We start from the raw sequence: 24,807 nt of genomic DNA, 5'->3' as shown, positions 1-24,807 counted from the left end.
GTAGTTACAGTTCACTTGTAATTGTTAATCAGTTCTACTGAGCCAGACTACCTATTGTACCATTGTAATGACTCATAAAGAGAGAGGATGTATTCAGCAGAAGAAAAATATTTCAAATAAGCCTAACAAGCTAGGCCTTAACATACTTTTATGAAGTCTAACGAGAAAACATACAAATACTGGAACTTTTCTATAGATAAGATAGATATATTGGTTCTTCTTTAGAAAATATTTGTTTAAAATAAGGAACCATAACTTTAATGACTACTTTAAAACTTTTATTTTTCTTCAAAAACCTCAATTAAATACTTTTGATGGAATAAACACAATAAAGTCTATTTAAAAATTGAAATATCATCTTTGACATTTTAAATCCTTTGCCTGACTGACGTTTTTGCTTAAAATTCATTTAACATCTAAACAGTACATTATATTACGAACAATATTAAAATAAATGTGTTTTTAGCTCAACTTTAGAAGAAATCAAATGTTTAAAATAAAATAGTAACTAAACACAAAATTTTAAAATAATTTTAATTTTTTATTGTAGGCCCTTTAATTTTCAAGATATTTGTCAGAAGCACAAAACTGAACAAAATATCATTTTGAAAATATAAACAAATAGTTTGGAAAACATATAAGATTTTTAAACCACAAGAAGGTAGGAGATAATAACTAATACATTATTTTAAATGCATTATTCTTAAGGATCAGTTAAATTATAACAGGTTGAAGTGTGGATCTGCTCCTTTAAGTCAGGGTAAAAAATAGGAGTTTTTTTCTTATTTTAGTCTATAGCCAATGTATTTTAAGCTACACTCATGATTGTCTTTTTAATTTCGCCCATTTTTCACATTCTAGTAAAAAATAGATAAAAATAACAAAATAAAAAAATCTAAATAAATAAAAGTAAATAAAAAAGCTACCAAATTGTTTAATTGTTATAAATTTGAAATAATTGACAACATGACACACAGTTAAATAACATTCTAGAAGAAATGCATATAACAACCTGATAATGGACATATTAAATATCCTTTAACAACAGAGACACAACTATTGCACACAAATATCAATAAACTTCAATTAAAAAAAATCAAACTTGTTAAGAAATAAAAATAAATAAAATTATGTGGTAATGACTACTTCCTACTACATTTTTTAACAGTGCTTTTTACAGTTTTGTAAATTTATGACTTCATTATTAAAAGAAATATAAAGCAATAAACATTTTGATAGTAAAGAAACCAAACAAGAAAACTAGTAATTAATGAACAATTTCTAAATTCACAAGTACTGTTGTTAATTTACTTTAATATGTATTACAAATTTTTACACAAGTTGAAAAAAACTTTCATGGTTTTGGTCACATACTTACTCTTTTAAAACACGTTTTTATAAATGTTTACTATTTGTTTATATTGGTAAGATAATATGTTTGTTTAATTTATGAGTCTAACAATGAATTGTTTAAAAATTAAAGGTATTCAATAAGGACAATAAAAGCAACCTCAATGTTATATGTAATTATCTATTAACAATGCACTGAACTGTGTGTGTCGAGTGTGGAGAATTCCTCACATCACTTGACATGTTGATGACACATCAGCTTTACTTGAGTGCCCCTCCCTGCAAGGATATTGGGAAAGCCGAATCTACTCTGATGCACCATATATACTTCAACAATACTAAATCAATGGTAATCATATTAAACAGGGTTCTGTAAAATGAATACAGATCGGTTTTACTTGAGTGCCAATCCCTACTAAGATATTGGGAAAACCAAATCTACTCAGATGTACACTATATAATATATCAACATTACTAAATCAATGGTAATCATAATGAACACAGTTCTGTATTATGATTACTGATCAGTTTATTTGAGTGCCTCTTCCAACAAAGATATTGGCAAAACTGAATCTACTCAGATGTACACTATATAATATATCATCAACATTAATAAATCAATGGTAATCATAATGAACACAGTTCTGTATTATGATTACTGATCAGTTTATTTGAGTGCCTCTTCCAACAAAGATATTGGCAAAACCGAATCTACTCAAATGTACACTATATAATATATCAACATTACTAAATCAATACTAATCATATTGTACACGGTTCTGTACAATGAATACTGATCAGTTTATTTGAGTGCCTCTTTTAACAAAGATATTGGCAAAACCGAATCTACTCAGATGTACACTATATAATATATCAACATTACTAAATCAATGGTAATCATATTGAACACGGTTCTGTACAATGAATACTGATCAGTTTATTTGAGTGCCTCTTCCAACAAAGATATTGGCAAAACCGAATCTACTCAGATGTAAACTATATAATATATCAACATTACTAAATCAATGGTAATCATATTGAACACGGTTCTGTACAATGAATACTGATCAGTTAATTTGAGTGCCTCTTCCAACAAAGATATTGGCAAAACCGAATCTACTCAGATGTAAACTATATAATATATCAACATTACTAAATCAATAGTAATCATATTGAACACGGTTCTGTACAATGAATACTGATCAGTTAATTTGAGTGCCTCTTTTAACAAAGATATTGGCAAAACCGAATCTACTCAGATGTACACTATATAACATATCAACATTACTAAATCAATAGTAATCATATTGTACACGGTTCTGTACAATGAATACTGATCAGTTTATTTGAGTGCCTCTTCCAACAAAGATATTGGCAAAACCGAATCTACTCAGATGTACACTATATAATATATCAACATTACTAAATCAATGGTAATCATATTGAACACGGTTCTGTACAATGAATACTGATCAGTTAATTTGAGTGCCTTTTCCAACAAAGATATTGGCAAAACCAAATCTACTCAGATATACACTATATTGTTCAACATTACTAAATCAATGGTAATCATATTGAACACGGTTCTGTACAATGAATACTGATCAGTTAATTTGAGTGCCTCTTCCAACAAAGATATTGGCAAAACCGAATCTACTCAGATGTACACTATATAATATATATCAACATTACTAAATCAATGGTAATCATATTGAACACGGTTCTGTACAATGAATACTGATCAGTTAATTTGAGTGCCTCTTCCAACAAAGATATTGGCAAAACCGAATCTACTCAGATGTACACTATATTGTATATCAACATTACTAAATCAATGGTAATCATATTGAACACGGTTCTGTACAATGAATACTGATCAGTTAATTTGAGTGCCTCTTCCAACAAAGATATTGGCAAAACCGAATCTACTCAGATGTACACTATATAATATATATCAACATTACTAAATCAATAGTAATCATATTGAACACGGTTCTGTACAATGAATACTGATCAGTTTATTTGAGTGCCTCTTCCAACAAAGATATTGGCAAAAACCGAATCTACTCAGATGTACACTATATAATATATCAACATTACTAAATCAATGGTAATCATATTGAACACGGTTCTGTACAATGAATACTGATCAGTTTATTTGAGTGCGAATCCCTACTAAGATATTGGGAAAACCGAATCTACTCAGATGAACCCTATATTGTTCAACATTAATAAATCAATGGTAATCAAATTGAACATTATTCTGTACAGTGGATACTGAGGTATCAGTTTGTTTTATATAATAATATATATAAATTACAAGCAGGTTTTAAAAATAATTAGTTACTTAAAAAAACAGTAAATTAGGACTGAGGCATCAAACTTTGCTTTCACTACCTAAATTCAGCAGTAAATGAGATTTCTTATTAATTTTCCGTTAAACCATTGAATTAGTTGAGTTTTCTGGCATATTAATTTTTATTTTCAACAATTGTTTAATATTTATGGTAATTACATATTTTTATAATCTAGTTTGTTCATATGTTACTTTACTTTTATTAGCAAAGTATGTTTAGACTCACAACTCTTTATAGATTATTAAAAGTATAATACAAATTTTAAGCACGAATTATAGCTTTTTTATTCACTCCTTAAGTGCCACAGATTTTTCAGGATTCATATATAATTTTGGAAAATAAAAGAAGTGCAAAGAAATTTAATCTACAATATGAAACCATGAATTTATTACTTAGTGAAATAACGAGTTACTCATATTTGCTTAAGTTTTACAGGCTAGCCTCTAGCCACATGACAGAGAAAAACAGTAATGACAGTCACAAATAAATAATAAAAAGTATTTGTAAAACACTACAAGCTTGTAGTAATATTGGGAGCAGGGCTGACTGTAACTTTAGGTGTAAAACACTGCAAGTGAGAGCAGAGAAAAGTATTGGAAATCAATTACAACTACAAAATACTTAGTACTTGATGCTTACAATCAGTAAGACTGTATACGACTACAACTCTCCAAGGTCTGTGGAAAGTGTACTGGCACATAATCTGCCAGGATAACTTGGAACTACTGCCAAATCCAAGATGAGTCCAGGCCCAGTCTATCCTACTACTACACTAGTAATCCCTGCGAGGCTAGATCAGTGGGTTAACCCTAGACCAGTTGTAATTCTCTGCATTGGCAGTAACATTTTTTAATCCAATATTGAAGAACTCAACATAAAAAGTTTTATTCTTTAACCCCACCATATTATTACCATATAATAATACTAATCTTGTTAAGAGTTTTGATGTTCTGGACTGTCATTACCTTTGTTAAAGGGCGAAGGGAGCAAAAAGTACCCTCAATAGTCAAACAATGAGTTGTATTTACATAAAAATAATACAAATAATCCTTCTGAGGTCCATCAATAAATATTTAATTTTATGTCAACTGAAAAAAGGGAGAAAATAAAAACATTACAAGACTGTGGAAACTATGTTCTTTAACTTACTACTACTGATAAAGGTTTATCTGAGAAATAATAAAAAGAAGCTGTCAGTTCTAATTTAAACGATCCGTGTGCTATCATATCTAGTGGCAAAAAAACTATTAGAAAACATTGCCACTGATACTCTTATTGAAATTTGGATACCTACAATTTATACTTGTATATTATATGAAATCATTTTTCTTAAATAATTAAATATAAATTGCTTTTTGAGTAAAAGTCAGTTTCTTGAAAAATTATAATTTTACAAATAATTTTATTAAATTCAATTTAAACTGATAAATATTTTTCAATAACTAATTATCCAGAATGAAACGATTGCTGTCTATCGGAATAAGATCTTTGGCAATTGGTTTCTGTTATCTTGTTAGCTATGATTCATTCAGTTTTTTTTTCATTTTTTTATTTTGGGGAGTGTTCAGTATTTTTAAATTCATGAAATAGAAGTTTAGATAATTTTAATATGATTCTCTAAAGGACTTTCAAAACCTTTAATTGAAAATGTAAGGTGTAGGATGATAGTTTGAGGCAGCTATAAAATTATTTCATGTAATAGTTACAATAAGTACATAATTACTTGCTTATGTACTGTTCTTGTTGAGCAATGTACTGCAAAACCCTTAAAATAGCATTTTAAGGTGTATTTATTATACTTCAATATTGATAATCATTAAGTTTTACAGGTAATTTGATCAACAATCCTACATTTAACCATGCAGACATTGACGACACAACTGTCCTGTTTAAACTCGTAACAAACCTGTGGGCTTGGTATTGATGACACCCATGAGGTCATTTTCATCATCAAAGTCGAAGCGTACGCCAGCGCCAGAGGTGGTGACACCACAGCCACCTGAGCGGCACAGAGACACAGGCACCACCCCATACACGTAGAACAGCAAGATTGGCACACCTATTCCCACAGCCAAGCCTGCCAACACCGGGGACACCAGCACCTACACATCACACCACAATGCTATCAAATGTGTCGTTCTTTAATGAGAGGCTATTAGGGATTTTATGGTCTATTTTAGGTTATATATCAATGTTTGAACAACATGTAATTATAACAGTAAATTACCTTCCTGCATCTCAGTGTGAATAATACTAGCTATCAACTTTGATTGTATTAGTCACAAAAGAGATAACTCAACAAAGCTATAAATTGAGGCACAGAACAAGTGAGCACTCAGACTGCCATCTGTGGAGTGAGAGGCTCAGGTAATAAATATTTGAAATATTGGTAACAATCACAGCTACGTTGCCCAGCCCTAGTGTCAATGGTCAAACCTGACTAAAATAATCCCCCGGACCTCAAGCACACCTCGTCCATATAAAGGATTTTTCTCCTGTATAACTAATACAATAATAGCTATCAGTCATCCAAAGTAAATAATAGAACAGGAAGCAGGCTACTAATTCACTGCAGAAACAAAAGAAGAGTTACAATACACAGGAATTCCTGAGAAGAGTAACATGCAAATTTAATATTTTAGTATGAGATATATACAGTTAAGTGTAGAAAATCAGTCTAAAATAGCGAGTCAGAGGGCAGTATTCTATCAACATTCATCATTATCAACCTAAGTGATATGTGCTCTTATAGTGTCAATTAATAGAATACTACTCTTATTTGTTCATATCTGGCTATAGGTTCAAAGATACAAAACAAGACTTAAGTGTACAGACTGGTCAATAAGTTTAGAACATATGGTTCATAATAAGAAGTAAATGGAAGGCTAATAAGAGATATAAAAGTAACCTACTCAAGTCACAACTATTCATGTCACTTCGTAGGCCTTGACCATCTTGTTGGTACATACAATTCGAAGAAGTAATTTAAGGGGAGTCTAAATTCCATTTAACGATAATGTTAACTTTATGTTACATATCTCTGGAAGTAAGTAACCTAGAAACCTACAGTTTTGTTTGTTTGAAAGAACAGCTCTTTAGTTAGTTCCGCGTAAATTATTGTTATTATTGGTAAAAAATACAAAAATTGGTGATTTTTTAAAAAAAATATGATTTTTTAAAATTATTTTTTATATTTTTCTATTTGCTAAATTTTTATTTATAATTGGAATATTTTGAAACTTTAGGAGGAACTATTGTTTATAGTAATGCAGCTACAGTAAAACTTTGGCTATCCTACCTATAACCGTTCTTGAGATATATCACATCAAATGTACAAAAATGCTATTTTGCGGAAAACTACAAAAATTTAAAAATTAACACCAAAATATAAGTTATATTAACTTTAGTGTAATCCTGCACCATAAGATGGGTTGTCTGGGTCTTCTGACACCTGGTAAATGTCTTCCAGTCTTCTTTTGCTTAATGTCCTGCTTTGTTGGATTTTTTTTCAAGGTCAGTCATGGCCTTTTCTGCTTTTCGGAGTCGGTCCAAGTCCATCTTCTTCATAGCGGCAAGCATGTTAGATCCTACTTCCAGCCCTAACTCCTCTAATATTTTAAACTTGCTGGAAAACCCTTCATTAAATGATAGCACAGCATCATGTGCGCCAAATGTCAAAGTGTGCAATCGTACAAAAGCCCTTTTAGGAATACGAGACCATATGAGGTTGTTTAGTGACTCATTTGGGTTCTGGGACTTCCCTTTGAGGCACTTTGCTAAAAACTCTGGATCAGACAGGCTCTTGAAAATTGGTTTTAATTTCAACATAATGGCTTCAGGGAGATGGAAATGTTTGCCATGGTCATAGGATTTATTTTCGAGTTCTGCTTTTTTATATTTACACCACGTCAATTCATCATTCGGACACAATTGATGTGTTGGCCTTTCATTTGTAGATTGGACATGAAAATATGTTGCCCAAACAGCTTTCTTCATCTCAACTACACTATGGGTGTTCCTCCTAATTGATAATCCATAAAACGTCTGAAGCTTTTGAATCGCAGCAGTCGCTAGTCGGTTTTTCCCAGACAAAGGTTTCCCATCTGACAATTTTTCTTTTTTACATTTATCTTTTAGAGTGCGTAGGCGAGTCCCCATACGCTTCTGTACATGACCTACGCACTCTAGTTTTCTAATTACTACATCAGGTCCATAAGGTAGGGATTCAGATTGATACAGTTGCATGACCAAGAAACCTTTTTACTAAAACTGAGTTGCAGGCCTTATTTTATTGATTTTTTTCATGGCTTTATGATTTATGTATTACAAAGTGTTATATATCATTGGAAAGAGGAAATTTCAAACTATAATATTCAATAAAAAACCCAAAATTGAAAAAAAATAAATTTTTTCAATTTAGACTCCCCTTAAAATTGTAAAAGAAAAGAATTACAGTAACAGCCAAATTTTACAAATGGTACATCCGCATGTCTATGGTATATGAAAGTAGTGCCAAAATGTGGCACAGATGTCCTTCATACATAACATATTTTCTTTTAATTACTATTATCATATTGATTATTTGTATTTACATTTCTTTGCTTTATTCCTGAACTACAGCATAAACAGCTGATTTTAATTACTTCAAACAAAACATATGTATAGATACAACCAATTAAGGAGTTTAGTTATAAAGATAAAATCATATAATCAGTTTTGTATTGGAATAATACTCAACAAATAAGAAGGTAATATATATTTAAAGTAAACTTTACATTTATTTTTGAACCATTTTGGCTTTATTTACTAAAATTTAATTACCTCCAAATTTCATAATAAACACTTTAGAGTAACACTGAAAAAATGTGTTGTAACCATAAGTGAATGTAATTAATTGGACTTAGAAAAAAATTAAAATACAAAAGCTATTTGGTTTTTAAAAAGAACAAAATTATGTACAATGTTCCGGCTTGTAAACAATGACCGAATTTGAAAATGTTAAGAGATGATAATTGAAATTTTCAAAATGTGGGCTTGCACCATAAAGAATGTTTTGAGAAAATTACCATACTGCTTACCAAAACAACCCTAAGTTTATTGTAAAAGCAAATATAAAAATAACATTACTTTTACCTTCACAACATTATGTTGTGATAAATAAGTCTTATATTTAGCAGCTTTTCCACCACAATTTAAAAATGAAAATAGATAATTAAGTTTTTTTTTCAATCAAACTGTTAAGATAATGGGATCCTACACATTAAAAATGTTATTTAATACTTTTAAACTGCACCTTAGGGTTGAATTTGTGGGGAAACTGTTTAGTACACTAATCTACAATAATCCAATCCCTCAATTGATTTTATACACCTTATTTAAATCCCTTATCTAAACAAGACAAATGGAATGTTTGTGTAAATTAGTTTGACTTTAATAAAATGCTTTATTCTTATACACAAATTTTAATAAAATACTAGATGTTATTATACTTTAATATAAATTATAATTTTTTTACACAGCAATGTCGGTGTTTATACAAATTTAAGATTAAATTAGAAAAAAATTATTTTAAGTGAGTTAAACGGTTGAAATAGTCTTTCAACAACTAACAATGTAATTAATTGGATACAGAAAAAAATGTATTTAATATAAAACTCAATATAGTAATCACCAATTCATTATATTTGTTTTAATACTTTCTTGTTCCAAGCCGTAATTTTGCGTCATTAATCAAAATCATTTATTATCAATATTACATTTGTTTGACCACATTTTGGGTTTGTTTCTGAAAATTCTCTTTAGAGTCACGTCATAAAGTTGAATGCAACATTTAAGAAACACCATGATGCTTTATAATACTGACACTGAATTGTGTACAGTACAACTAAATCCACACGTACAACAGATTATTTTTTAATTAATGTCGAGAAAAGTAAAACATTAGATAATGTAATCAGAATAGTAGTACTCATACAGTATTTGCCACCAGTAGGCCTACATATTGAGGCCTACTTGTACAACGTCATCTGCGGCGGGAGCAATATGTCAATTCAGAATGAGTCATCATGTTCGGACTCATGCCACGACAATGCAGTACATGAGGTAACACAATAGCAGCACGTTATCAGGTATGCATACCTGCCAATGCGCACAGATTTGTGCTATTTTTGCGCGACTCAACAATGACACCAAGGCCACTCTAATCTCGGTGTTCCGGAACCAAGATGTCAAAGGCGTGGACTCGGTGGCGACGGATAGAAGCGTATGTTAGTTAATTGGATGAAAAGCTTTCCATTTCCCAGAAAGCCATTCAGTCAAAGTAAATTTCTTTACCAAAGTCGAATTTAATAACATTTTTCTAATCGTCTGTAAACAATAATTTTAGCCAATTAGTTTTCAATACCGTTTACCATAGTGAGTGGTAAGGTTAATTATACGGCTAAAATATTATGCCTTTTATTTCCAGAAATCCATACTGCTCATAGTTAACGTATATCTCATGATACCATTAAGGGGGATTATTAATAAAATTAAAACGGAGCTCTGAAAGAGCTGAAATCCACTGTTTTTCCATCCCTCACCCCATTCCTCCTGGTTTCAATCTATTGTGATCTCCAAAGAAACGAAGGAATCGTACACAAGATAATTTTTGGATTCAACAAAGAATTATCGGAAAAAAACAACGGAAGCACTAATTCCATTACAACTCTGGAATATCCGACACTCAGTGTGTAAACCGCCGTCTCTTTCGGCGAACATGGATGAGAGAGGAGTTTGGTAGACGACACGACAGTAAGCCGAGGGAGCAGCGGCAATTAAAAGACTAACTCAGCTGACGTAAGCCGGGGCCTGAAGTGATGAGTTCATCTGGCCTGCCCCTCGCTCTCGCTACCCGCCAAATTGCCTTCAATTGATCAAAATCTATCATCTTTCAAACGACTTCATATACACTACTTGAGTAATACAATTGTTTACTGCACATTAATATGGAGCTGAATTTGATTTCTTATAAGGCTGTGACGATTATAAACATCGGTTTTTGTTTATAAATATCGATTTAATCAACGAAACACGCAATATACCGGATCGCTTTTCTTTACTTACCCGGATAATTATAATAACTGTCAAGGATTTGTATTTTCTATGGTTAAATTATACGTTTTTATTTCACTAACATTCCCAATCCTTATCTCCATCCCCTACCTCACAATAAGATACCAACCCAATGCGTTTTTTTTGTAATTTACGGAATACAAAGATATCCATAACTAGAACAGAGCAAAAGCAGAGAGTTCAGCACAGACCCGTGAATTCATATTTTGATAAAAAAGGTTAGATCCGTTTGAAATTGATTCAGTATAGAAAAATATAGGATGTTTGGAAAATATGGGACCAAAACTTCGAGAATGGACTAACTGATTTGATTAAACCAAATGTTTCTTATACTACGTACTATATTTCCGTATCGTAACCTATACTTTAACAACACGCGTGAAGCTATGTCCCTATGTAATATATATCGATGTAGATGGAAATCTACCATAATTTACTTTCCCTGGTAACACGTCCGAATCCACATGTAATGCAATCCCTACTTATCCCTACGCTTGCAAGATACGACCGGTCCGGGGTCCACATTACGACTTCCCTGATCAGAACTCAACGCGCCCGCCCTACGCGCCACTGGCCCGGCAAGGTTTCGTCTCGGTAATAGAATAGGGTTGGGGGAAAGAACTAAGGTAAATTGATCACTCCAAAGTCAATACTTAATATTTAAATGTTTGAAGTTAATAGTTCTTGAACTGTTCAAGTTTATTCCAATCTTTAATGTACACCCTCGACAGAGGATTGAACCATCTTTCTCCGATTAAGGGGGGTCTCCAGGCATTATTCCCTGATTCGCCACTCCTTTTTAAAACGAATTGCAATTTCGAATTATTTCATCAGCACACAAATGCGGTACAATGTTAACCAGTTGTTAAAGAATTGAAGAACTCGCCTGCCCCTACCAACCGACCGGAAGTCGAGTGTAGCCGCATCGATGACTCGTTAATCTAGACCGAGAATAAAGGGAGCTCGCTTTAATGATAACAAAAACCTCGCAGATAGGGAAATCTGCGGTGTAGTAACTGACGGTATGAAAAAAATTAAATTTTTTATTACTAGCCTGAACATCTGCAGGAACAATATTTACATGTTTAATTTGTAAAAGACAAAGTAGTTTGGACAATGAACTGAAACCGATATTAAATTATCTGCAATTATTTCTTAGCAGAATTTAATGTAAGTAACCAAATACTTTTGAAACTGATAATAAATTGTTAGTTACCGTAATTTCTGCTTCGTGCAGTAAAACTTACAACCAATTCTCACCGGACAATGTTTTGAAAACGTTTATTTGTTATTGAAAACAGAATAATTTGTACAGCATGTAGGCGATGGTAGAGGCTCTCTGCGATTTTAATCCACCAATCGCCACCGATCTTATAGTTTGCAAAAAATTAGTTTTTATAAATGTTTAAATAATTTACTGAAGGTTTTGACTAGAGCTAAAATTCTGAAAAAGATTTAAGGTTCTGCATTTATATAACATTCTTTTCATTGTATCCAAATTAGGACTGCTTCCAAAGCAGTCCACATAATTTGCATGCACCCAGTTAAGAGAACAAGTCCGCGATGAATCGATGGTCGATGAGGGTGCAATAATAGGGGAAGAGGATTGTAACGATTGTCATGGGCCGGTGCGAACTTGTAGTCTGCCGAGGAGCGGAGCCGACGCGACGGACCGATGGGATGCTGTCTGGGGTGGGGTGGTGGGTGGCAGCATCGATCTGCGGGTGGGGCGGGGCGGGGCGGGGCGCGGGTCGACGACAGTGACAGTGAGGCGAGGCGACATGTCGGGCAGCAGCGCGAGTGTTAGTGTGAGCAGCGGAGACGAATCGCTGGACGAACAGGAGTGTCCAGTGACCGAGGAGTGGTTGACGGCCGTGCTGGCCTCGCACCTCGACACACAAGTTCAGGTCGACAGGTTCACGGTGAGGCCAGGATGTGACCAGGGCGAGAGTGTGCTCAGCGATATCCTGGCCGTAAACGTCGACTACACCGACACCGTTGCTTCACACTCGCTCAGCCTCATAGTCAAGCTCCTGCCCCAGGACCCCTTCTCTCGGTACTTTGTCACCGAGGCTCAATTCGATCTCAGGGAGATCAAGTTCTACACCAAGGTGTGAAGCCACTCCTACGATGTTTCCTTTATCTCCAGAAAATTATATATATATATATATATATATATATATATATATATATATATGTTCTTTTTTTCATGACAAAAATTGATAAAATGTCAATGTTTCTTTCTATTTTACAAGTCCTTACGTCTTCAATTGCAGTTTTATGATTTTATGCAGGATCCTCATATTACTAGGAATAAACAACAGTTTAATTTGTTGTTTCGTTTTTTTATCAGACTTCAAAAAGTAGAGATAGTCATTCAGGTCTGTGTATAAAATTATAATTGTTAAATACATTTTAATAACTACTGAGTCTCAATAAGTAGATGGACAACATATTTTGCTGTAGATAATTATTGATTTTTAATTTTGTTGGTAATAATTTAAATTATGAGTACATTTTTATTTAATTTGTACCTATTATTAAATTTAAATTTTTATTAGTATCTTAAATGGCATATAGGTTGTTTAATTTATTCTAAGGATTAAATGTTCATATTAAAAAGACATTGTGTATACAATATTAACAATGTCTATTGCATTTTTATCAAATAAAAATGTAATATTTAATTAACAAATTTATTTTGTACAACTGAAATTAATATTTCAAGATTATTTTATATCTGACTTAGGCGAGATCAGACGGAACAGGTAAAATTGATATTTCTTGTATTGTTTTGCCTCCAATTTATTCCTGAATACGGGTACATCCCAATTCCAACTACATATAAAGGAAAAGATAACAAAACAACCACGTACCAGTAATATTAAACTTTACACTCAGAAAAATGGGTTTTTTGATGTTTTAGTCAGAGAACTCATGGTTTTTTCCTTTTATTACTGTTATTTATTGATCACTTCTAGCAAACAAGTAGGGCCAGAGACATGTATCTTTTACGTCCTTTTTCCATAATTTAATCTCATTTAGGTATACTCTAGAATTTGCATTGGTTAAGTCACTAACTGCCAGTGTGGGTTGCTAGATTTCTAGTCTAATGCTAGTTTAGAATTCTATTAAAATTCTCATTTATGAGAGTGTACTCATAACATGTAATCACAGTATACAAAGCAAATTGGTCACAATCAGGCCCTATAAGAAGCAATTCTATGTTGAAGTTACAGAACAAGACAAGGCATAAAAATGAGAGCATGCCAAAAGAGCTTAACAAAAGAAGGTAGTGTTAGCTATAAGACTTGGTCAATATGCATTTGATGATTAAGTATAAGTTTAACAGACATGCTGCAGAATACACTCATTAACAACTTCACTGTGGCTCTATACTGAGTGTTTCTGATTGTACGTAACAGTGTATGGTGTATGATGCAAGGGTGCATCTGACACAGTCTATCTGTTAAACTAATATATTGTTCAGATGAAGATACTGAAAGGTATTTTAAAATTTAAAATGTTATTAAATACCTAAAATAATGGTAATAATTATGAAACCTAATAAACATATACTAAATTATATAAAAAGAGATATATATTCTATAATGAGCAACATATTATGATAAATTTAATAAGGACTACATAAAGAATACAAAAATTAAGTTTAAGAAAATTTTGATTGCTACCTTGCTATATAAGAATTCTTTTGATGATTTAATATATTTTTGAAGTATTTTAAGTTAAAGAAATAAATATTATATATTATGCTCTTTGAAATCAAGTTGAAATAACAACACAGAAAGAATGATTAACAATGACTGCTGCGGTTCCAAAAATTGATTCAAAATCACATAAACATTGAAAATGGTTTAACTATAACCAAACGTATTTCTAACTCAAATGTTTATTGTTCCTATAAAAGTGTTTACACAGTTTTACACAATCTATTCAACACAATATCAGAAGGAATTAAAACTATTTCAGTAATTTATATCCTAACTTTTTCCCATGATAAATATTTAATAAAATTCATATAGTTCTTGATAATGGTTGCAGGTAGCTCCTGATCTACTCAGAATCCAGAAAGACTTGTTGGCAGATGGATGTGAAGAAATAGAACTACCTATCCCCAAGTGTCTGCATGCTCGTTACAACGCCGACAATGACTCGGTGGCTCAGTCCGTCCTGGTGCTAGAGAACCTCAAGGTACAGGGCTACTCCAGCTGTGAGTTTTCTCAGGGACTAACGCTACAACAAGCTCAATCAGCACTAGAGGCTATCGCAAGGCTACACGCACTCTCTCTAGTGCTCAAAGTCAAACAGAAGCTGGCCCTTGATGAGAAATACCCGTTCTTGTTTCAAACAGCTCGAGCATCCGATTCGTACCAGCAGCTGGTTGAGCGTGGATTGCCACAGTTAGCACACTTCTTGCAGCGGCGGCCCGGTCTCGAGTCCGTGCTGCAGTGTCTCTCTGCCCTAACACCCAACACCAAGGACATCATTGCGGCCCTGCTGGCTCCAGAAGAGCCTCTATGTCTCATCACACACACGGATTTTTGGTGCAATAACTTACTGTTCCGCGAGGATGGCCAGTGCGCAGTCCTCGACTGGCAGATGGTCACCTACAGCCGCCCCACCAATGATGTGGCATTGCTGCTAGTCAGCTCCCTGTCAACCGAGCTACGTCGCACCCACACAGAGACACTGCTGGACGCGTACTGGGCTGCACTCAACTCCTACTCGTCAAGACTTCAGCTTAACATCACGGCCGAGCTAGGCTATGACCGCCAGAATCTGTCCAAAGATTTCCGCCGCTCCCTACTGCTTGCTCTGCTGCTCTGTATCGGCTCTGTGGATGTAGCGTTGGGTGACCCACTCACAGAACAACGACTGCTCGATGTGCTCCATGACCTCCATACTGATGGGATCCTCTCGACCGATGTCCTTGACCAGTAAAATGTGCCAAATTCAGTGCTCTCTCTGTACTGAGTGACCAGTGCGATCTGGGATCATCTGCAGGCTGTGTTATATATTGTCCTAACATTTAAATATTTACGGTATGGTTATATAGGCAACATTACTGTGTAATGTGTGATGCTATGATTGTGGTAAGATTACATTTTATCGTAATATAAACCATTAAAGTAATCTAGTTGTATTCCTTGAGTTTTCTTATTATTCCTTTATTCCTTTGACACTAAATAACTAATTTAGCTTATTATATTAAATGAAAATATTATTTTTTTTCTCGTGCAAATCAAAGGTCATAACTATTGAAAGTTCACATCAAGCTTTAATACGTAATATTTCTGCTTTAGTAAAAATTGTGCAGTATTGAAGCTTGTACTTAATTAAGCAATAATATTAATAATTTACTAAATTTACTTTGAATGCGTGATTTACTCATGGGAATTAAGTAATTCAGTATGATATGAAGGCACTATTTGCAATCTAAAAAAAGGTGAAATCTTAACTTGATATTTACTCTGAAATAAGATATAACATTTTGAATCATTTAAACATATCTGACAAAAACCTGCAGCACTGGGATGGCAAAAATTGTTTAAGAAAATGACTAATAATTCATTAATTATATCATATTTTAATAATAATACGTGTTGTCAAAAACAACAAGTAGTTAATAATGTAGACAGGATTTAAAAATAAACATTTGTAAAAGAACTGAAATCCCTATGATCCTGACACTGTTTTAAACATACATGATTTGAAGTTAAAGATCCAGTGGGTGGTGGGTGGGAGGAGGTGTGCAATCTCTCATATACTTCCAGTAAATCACTGTCAAGTGATAAGTGTAAAGGTCTTTATTGGTTAATAGCTAATCTTCCTTGTTGAAGCTTCTACAGGTCTAAGGGAAATGAGAAACATTTCTATGTAGTCTACTTAAAAATGTATTTGCAAAATACTAGCAGATCTAAGTCTATATTCGATTATAAAATACAAATAAACTTTATTTCTATAAAAATGAATTAAACTATTGTTTTTATTGTGTCATGTTTTTAATTTAAAAGTTTTTAGTTGAGTTTTTATTAAAGAGTACATTTAATAATATTTTGCTAAATTGACTGTCTTGAAAATTAAGTTAATTGCTCTGATTTAACTCCTTGTTGATTTAGGACCAACATATTTTAGTGTGAAATTTTGGTATTTTGGTGTGAAATAAATTATAAACAAAATGGTATTGCAAGAAAGATCAGGCCTAAAATACATAATTTGTAGAATTTGCGTTAAAACAAAATTTATTATGGATAAAATACTTGTTTAGGTTATACGCTATTTAGCCAATATATATATATATATATATATATATGTGTGTGTGTGTGTGTGTTTTATATATGTATTTTTTTCCTAATTGGGTTTTAGGAAAAAGAAATAATATACTTGAGACCTACTTTTTTGAGTACAAAAATCTACAATAGTTCCATGATACATTTCACTCCTACGATCAGCACTGTTTTCTCTAATAAAACACGTACTACCAACACTATGAACATTTTACAAAGCAACACATCATTATAAAACAAACTCTACAGCAAAGTATGCCACTATTAGGATACCAACTATCTACCAATTAAGTAACAAGGCTAAATTGAAGAGACAAGTGAACACAAACAACAATAGAAGACAAATAGCTGTTCCAATATATTGAACATATTTGTCGACACAGGTTATATGATGAGAAGTGACTGCAAGGAATAACATTGGACATAATGTAATATTCAATAAATACTAAGTACAAAAAATATATCAGTCAAATTATAAAAAAAATATGAGGTACTAGAAAAGCAGGCGATAGATTGTCTACTTGGTCCTTCTCTCATATAGTAATGTACGATCATAGATCACCTGCTAGCCCTCAAGGGTTAAATGTTTACAAATTTTTAGTTATCTGATGTCTACAGTTTCCTCTAAGAGTTATGGTTGTCATGATTGATGATTGTGTAATTTTTGGATGATGATTATCTGTCTTCTCTAAATATTATTTTATTTAAAATTATGTTATATTATTTTATTATTTTTATAAATATTATTATTTAATTTTTTTTTTTAATTTATAATTCTAATATCACTTTCATCATCACCATCTTTTTTTTCTTTGAATTCTCAATGGTCAGCCCCTTTGTGTGGAGTTAGTTATCTACACAAGATTGCTGTCACAGTAAAAGACCCTGTGCCTGCGATGCTTATGATGATGATGTTATCAGTTAATTGCAGTCATGGAGTGTGCTTCACTTGTTTGAGCTGTACTGTAAGCTGTTTTAACACTTTGTTGGATGACTATGCCTATGGCATCTATGAGCATGTTTACTTCAGCGGATTGACGTTTTTTCAAGTACAGCATATAATTTGGAATAAATAAAAATACAAAACAGATTCTGTTAAATGCAATCATTGGCTAATTTAGTAATACTGTCTAAAAATGCATATATTGTACAAGACAGTATAGTATAATAGAGAACAAATAAAGTAACAGTAATTACAGATGAGATACAAATATTTCTTACAAATGTAGTTATATAGGAATTTAGACCTTGTTGTATAAGTTATCTGATGTTGAGACCATATTCAATTTTTGATGTATACAAATACCAATTGGTGAGTTGTATTCATGTGTTCTGATAGAGACAGGATTTGAACGTTAATGGATTGTAAAATAGGTTTTGCAAAATATGGGTTTTCAAAAGACTCAGTACAACTTACAAATATAATTTTTTAAGTCCTCCTGGAAATTCTGTCGTGATAGTGTTTGCAATAGGTAGATATATACACAAATGCAAAGCCTCATTTTTAAAGCGAGACGTGACTGAACAGTAACTTCCCAGGAATCTGGAGAGTATTAAACAAATTTTAGAAGAAAGAGGAGACTGACCTTTCCTCCATGGAAATTTTGGAAATATGGTTTCAAAATAGTATTTTTATAAAGTTTTGAGGTGTGGGGTAAAAATTCAGCACAAACTAAATAAGCTGATTTTTCAGAGATAGGTACCAAAATACTGTTCTGGCCTAAGGAAACATGCGTCAAACGCCATTAATTAACAGCTGTTTAGTGTGAACCTTTCTCTTTAGTATGCAGTTAATTTCGCTTTTCTGTTTTCATATTCCTGGGTCAATTTGTACTGGGTTGAGATAGAAAGCTTTAGTTTCCACTGTTCTTCTTCTTTTATCAAGACCATTCAAATGAGGTGTCACGTAATGATCTTTACATTTAAAAATGTTGAGCCATCCCCACAAAATCACATTTTGGGAAAATGGGTGAAGTTGTAACAGTGACTAAAATGTAAACTAAACAGAGTGTATCCATACTTTTAACTCACACTGTATATTAATCACAGCCAAAGTTATTAATCCATTATAAGTTATAATGATGTGTAATATCCAGTAATTTTGTATAATAGCTAGTGATTTTTGCCACAGTAATAAATAATACTCATAATTTTATTCAGTCATTGATACATGTTATATCGCTGTAGATGGTGAAAGTGATTAATCATGCTTTATTCATTACTTTATTCAACCGTTAGGTCAGGTTGGATCAGCTTAGGTCAGTTTTGGTTAGGTTAGATTAGGCAGGTACTGTAGGTTAGGTCAGATACGGTAGGTTAGGTCACTTCTCAAAGCCCTTTTGTCTCATGACTTCCCTCACCATTCTGAAATTATTACTTTGACCAACTTGAATTAGTTATTCGTCATAATGTCTGTATGGTCAAAGTGATTATTTCCTAGGATTATTATTACTTTATGATGACTGATTGAAGTAATTAATTTATCACTTTGACTAGTGAATTTGCTCATTATGCATAAGTTAGGCATTTAACATAGACATCCGTATTTTAGCATGTCCTATTCTGTGGTTAACACTGGGCAGCAAGATTTGGGGGAGACAAAATTTTATATTTTATTTTTCATGTTCATAATAAATTATTTATAAAGCATTAAAATAATTATAATAAGATATATTATATCACTCATGATATTATAAGCTTGTCTGAATGAGGACGGTGCTTCATAAGGTACACAGGTTTGTGTATACGTCAACAGATAATTATAGAGGGAATTTGCCTCCGTCACGCCTCCGCCACACCTCCACCTACCACTCTACTACTCTCAATTCAAAAAGTATAGATACCCGAGTTTAAATATACTTGGGCATCTGCCACTTTTATTTTGTTGGCCGGTCATCAGGCCAGTAGTCATACGGAGCCTGATTCCTAATCTTAGCTACAGCTGGTCATGTCGTCTGCCGAGTCTGGTTGTCAACCTTGTTTCTGGATGTTTAGATTAATTATTTGTGTTATCTAAACATCTTTTCACATTAAATCCCGGTGATTAGGGACTAACATTCTTTTAGTTTTTATAGAATGAGTTCAGCTCTACCTATATACAATCTACAAGAAAACGGTACTTAAGTAAATTAAGGTAATTTCTCAAATTCAAAGAGTGACTTTTTAAATCCAACAATCTTTTTCACTGTAATTATTGTTATTGTTGTTTATAATCTTGTGAATATAAATGGGACTAATATGAAAAATCCAAATGTATTCAATGTTTAATAATGCGGTTTTACCTCTATATATAAGCTAGAAGAAAATGGTACTTAAGTAAATTAAAGTAATTTCTCAAATTGTAAGAATGACTTTTTAAATCTAACAGTTTTTGTTCATTGTAATTATTGTTATTGTTGTTTACAATCTTATGAATATATATGGGACTAAAATAAAAAATCCAAATATATCCAATGTTTTATAATGTAAATTTCAGAATAATGCAAATAGTGATTTGTTGAAGAAATGCCAATAAATTTATAGAAAACAACAAAGTAAAAGTATGTTAAATGTGTGCTAAATAATAGTTGGTCCAATAGATTGAAGCACTGAATTGTATTGTAGTGGCTAGAATTCCTGACCATAATATCTCAAAATTGTTCATAAATAAATTGAATACATATTTTTAATGTTAAAAAAGGAACAATAATTCCATCTAATTTTAATATTGCGATATTTTAAAAATTAATTAATTTTTGACAATTTTCATAATGTAATTGCACAGTTTGGTTATAACATTAATAATAGAGGCTTCAAGAATAACACCAACAACTAGAAGCAGCATAGATAACACTGACTAGTGCTTATTTTGGCCACAATGCAATATTTAACCTTGACCCTGCACTAGATGACCATAACGCTCTATTGATTACATTTCCAAAGCCCATTCCTCAGTTATCGACGGTAAATAAAAAACGACTTTTCAATATAAATAAAATTCCTTCAATCTTAGTAAAGTTTCATTATCTGGTGAACAACACAAAATTTAATGGCTCAGTAGAAGAAAACTATTCAATCTTTTTAAACATATTTATCTTGAAAATGAAAGAATACTTTCCTAGAACATCTGTAAATTGTGCTGTAAATAGATATACAAAAACTAGGAAAACAAGAGGAATAACAATATCGCATGCATCGGCAAAAATTAACACTGATTTAAATTTCACGCTGTATGTTAAGAAATATAAATATTTTTGAAACTGAAGTTAAGAGACCAAAAAAATTGTAAATAATAGTTTCATGTAAAATTCCAACAATAAATCCAAAGCTACTTGGTACAAAATAATAATAAACATGAAAAATGAAGCTAGATGTCGTCAATTGTGTAAATGTTAAAAACCCTATAGATGTCACTGATGATTTAAGTCACATTTTATTAATTTGGTTAATTTACTTCAAGTTCCACCAATAAAATACCAAAAGATCAGACCCAAATTTATAGTCAACATAACTGTAAAAATACTATGTAAGAGTTTGAATGTGTGACTGTTGAGGAACTAGAAAAAATATTTTAAAATTACCAAACAGTAAATCATGTGCCTTGGATGAAATGGCAATTATGCTTGTAAAAACTTCTTGTAAAGTAATTATTTTGGTCTTAACTTTGATTTGCAGGTTATTTTTCCACATCACCTTAAACTGCCTGAAGTTATTCCAATTTATAAAAAGGCTTCTAAAATTATTTCTATAACTATTGTCCGACTTCTATTCTCAGTAATATCTCAAAAATATTTCAAAAGGCACTCCATAATTAATGGACTTTTTGACTTTTTAGAATCCAACAACTTATTATCCAATGAACAATATGGGTTTAAGGAGAAATAAATTCACTGAGACGGCTCTTGTGGAGTTTGTTCACAGCACGTTAGAGTCCTTGGATGAATTGCACTTTACTGCTGGTATCTTCTGTTATCTATCCAGGCTTTGATTTAGCCAAGAGACAATTCTTTCAGCATTATTCACTCCTACTTGAGGGATAGAAAACAAAGCAGTATGCCAACTATAGTTTTAACTCTTCTTAGTCTAAGATTTATTTTAGAGTTCCACAAGGATCAATCTTGGGCTCAATGCTATTTTTAATTTATGTCAATAAACTTCCTTTAGAATTAACAAATATTTTTGTGCTCTATGGTGACGATCGAATATAGTTAAAAAAAAATATTCTTTGACTTAGATTGATCTATTGAAAATACATTAATTGGCTTCAAGAGTTTGATTGTAAATAATGGACTTCTTCTTATTGAATCCTAAACTAGTATTATTAAGTTTCAGGTTAGACACAATCAAAATATCCAGTAGAGCAATAAAATACAGTTTTGTGACAATCAAAAATGCCTTGGACATTGACCAAAACATAAACTTTAATACCCAAGATCCATAAAAAGGCATTTGATTGTATTTCACATAAAATTTTGTGTGAAGAGCTTAAATCCTATGGTATTACACCATAGGATTTAAGCAACGAACTTAAGTTAGTAAAATGATATCTGTTACAGAAAACAGAAGGTAGTTATAATCGATTGTTCCTCAGATTATTTAAATATGATAGCAGATGTCCCATAAGGATCGGTTATTAGGCCTTGCCTGTTCCCAGTGTTTGTTAATGACTTTTATTATAATGTCCCTGTTTACTAGTTTTATACACAGATTACACTATTTTACTATGTTTCAGTAATGACTTTGCCTGCATTCTAAATCAACTTAAAATGTCTTTTAATGAGTCTAAACATTGATTTGCCTGTAATGAATTAGTCATCGATAAATAAGTAATAATTTTGTAAACGAATATGAGGTAAGAAATGTAAACTTTCTTAAAATGTATAAAGATAATAAACAGCGGAGAATTCCACATATCACATGTAATTAAAAGACTGTCTTGTGTCATTTATTTATTACAAAAGCTTAAGACTGTTGTTAGCAATGAAGTTTTGGACACTGTTTATTATGGACTAGTCCATTCTGTGATTATGTAAGGGGTTAGATTGTGGAATGCAACCCTTGGCTGTAAAGTGTTTTTATGACAGAAAAAGGCACTGAGAGTAATTGTTAACTTTGCTCCAAGAGAACCCTGTAAACATAATTTTAAGAAGCACAAAATGTTTACTCTACCTTCAATGTTTTTTTTAGTAATTTAGTCCATGTGAGATGTAATATTGCTCATTTAAACAGCAATGCAATATTCATAGTGATAACACCAGATCCAAAGCAAATCTAATAATGTCTCATGTGATATTGACATATACCTTGAAAAGCCACACTTACCAACGGTTAAAACTATTTTATAAATAAAGAAATTATTTTAAAAATTTAGATGTAGTTAATTAAAAAAGTGTTTCTAAAGTTTAAAAGATAAAACATTTTACTCTATAAAAGAATTTATGATATTATATCTTTGAAATCTAATTAGGATTATACCTAACTTAATTATCCGAGGTACTAATCGTTTTATTTTACTTCTGTGATGACTTGTGCCAATTGCAATAAATGTTTGTTTAATGGCATAAATAAATTTTATTTCAATCTCAATGAATCTTATGTAACAATCCTAAGTGACAATCTAGCTCAGGTTTCACAACATAAAAAAGTCAATAATCAGTTAAATGACTATCAAGATCTGCCAATCAGACTCCTATCGATGGTAAAGTTCACTCGACAATGTAACAATCATATGTCATTATCTAGCCCGGGTTTCCCATCAGGGGGAATTTTAAGGGAATCAGTTACATGTCTATCAAGATCTCCCAATCAGACTCCTATCGATGATAAAGTTAAGCTGACAATGAAACAATCATACGTAAATATCTAGCTCAAGTTTTCCAACAGGGGAAGTCGCAGGAATTAATTTAAATTGACTACCAAGCTCTCCCAATCTACACCTATGGATGGTTAAGTTTACTCGACAATGTAAAAATCATATGTGACTATCTAGCTCGAGTTTCCTAACAAGGAAAGTTGAAGGGAATAAGTTACTTGACTATCAAGATCTCCCAGTCAGACTTCTATGGATGGTTAAGTATACTCGACAATGTAAACAATCGTACGTGAATATCTAGCTTGAGTTTCCTAACAAGGAAAGTTGAAGGGAATAAGTTACTTGACTATCAAGATCTCCCAGTCAGACTTCTATGGATGGTTAAGTATACTCGACAATGTAACAATCGTACGTGAATATCTAGCTTGAGTTTCCCAACAGGGGGAAGTTGAAGAGAATAAGTTACTTGACTATCAAGATCTCCCAGTCAGACTTCTATGGATGGTTAAGTATACTCGACAATGTAACAATCGTACGTGAATATCTAGCTTGAGTTTCCCAACAGGGGGAAGTTGAAGAGAATAAGTTACTTGACTATCAAGATCTCCCAGTCAGACTTCTATGGATGGTTAAGTATACTCGACAATGTAACAATCGTACGTGAATATCTAGCTTGAGTTTCCCAACAGGGGGAAGTTGAAGAGAATCAGTTAAATAACTTAACACCTCCCAATGTGATTGCTATGGATGGTTGTGTTCACTCGACAAGTTTACCAAGTGCAAGACATTGTATAGAGAGAGACTTGTAAAAAAATCAAATTACATTTAAGATTTTGCATATAAAACTAATTGAAAACAAATATTTAGAAATAAAATTAAATATATAGAA

The 24,807-nt window shown here is 32.2% G+C and overlaps 2 protein-coding genes across 2 annotated transcripts in view; one reads left to right on the top strand and one right to left on the bottom strand.

Annotated features, from left to right (window-relative positions):
- Positions 1-24,807, bottom strand: part of LOC124362855 (E3 ubiquitin-protein ligase RNF19A-like) — a 63,058-nt gene that overhangs the window by 8,022 nt on the left and 30,229 nt on the right. The window contains 1 exon segment of the mRNA XM_046817714.1: positions 5,614-5,809. Within this exon segment, the coding sequence (XP_046673670.1) occupies positions 5,614-5,809 (196 nt within the window).
- On the top strand, positions 12,569-15,984 carry LOC124362856. Its single transcript, XM_046817715.1, has 2 exons — positions 12,569-12,931; positions 14,883-15,984. Exons 1-2 carry the CDS (start codon positions 12,602-12,604, stop codon positions 15,780-15,782), a joined length of 1,230 nt encoding a protein of 409 aa, XP_046673671.1. The 5' UTR covers positions 12,569-12,601; the 3' UTR covers positions 15,783-15,984.

This window comes from Homalodisca vitripennis, chromosome 5 (assembly GCF_021130785.1).
Source record: "Homalodisca vitripennis isolate AUS2020 chromosome 5, UT_GWSS_2.1, whole genome shotgun sequence".
In the NCBI taxonomy this organism is placed as follows: domain Eukaryota; kingdom Metazoa; phylum Arthropoda; class Insecta; order Hemiptera; family Cicadellidae; genus Homalodisca; species Homalodisca vitripennis.
This window is presented reverse-complemented; position numbering and strand designations above follow the sequence as displayed.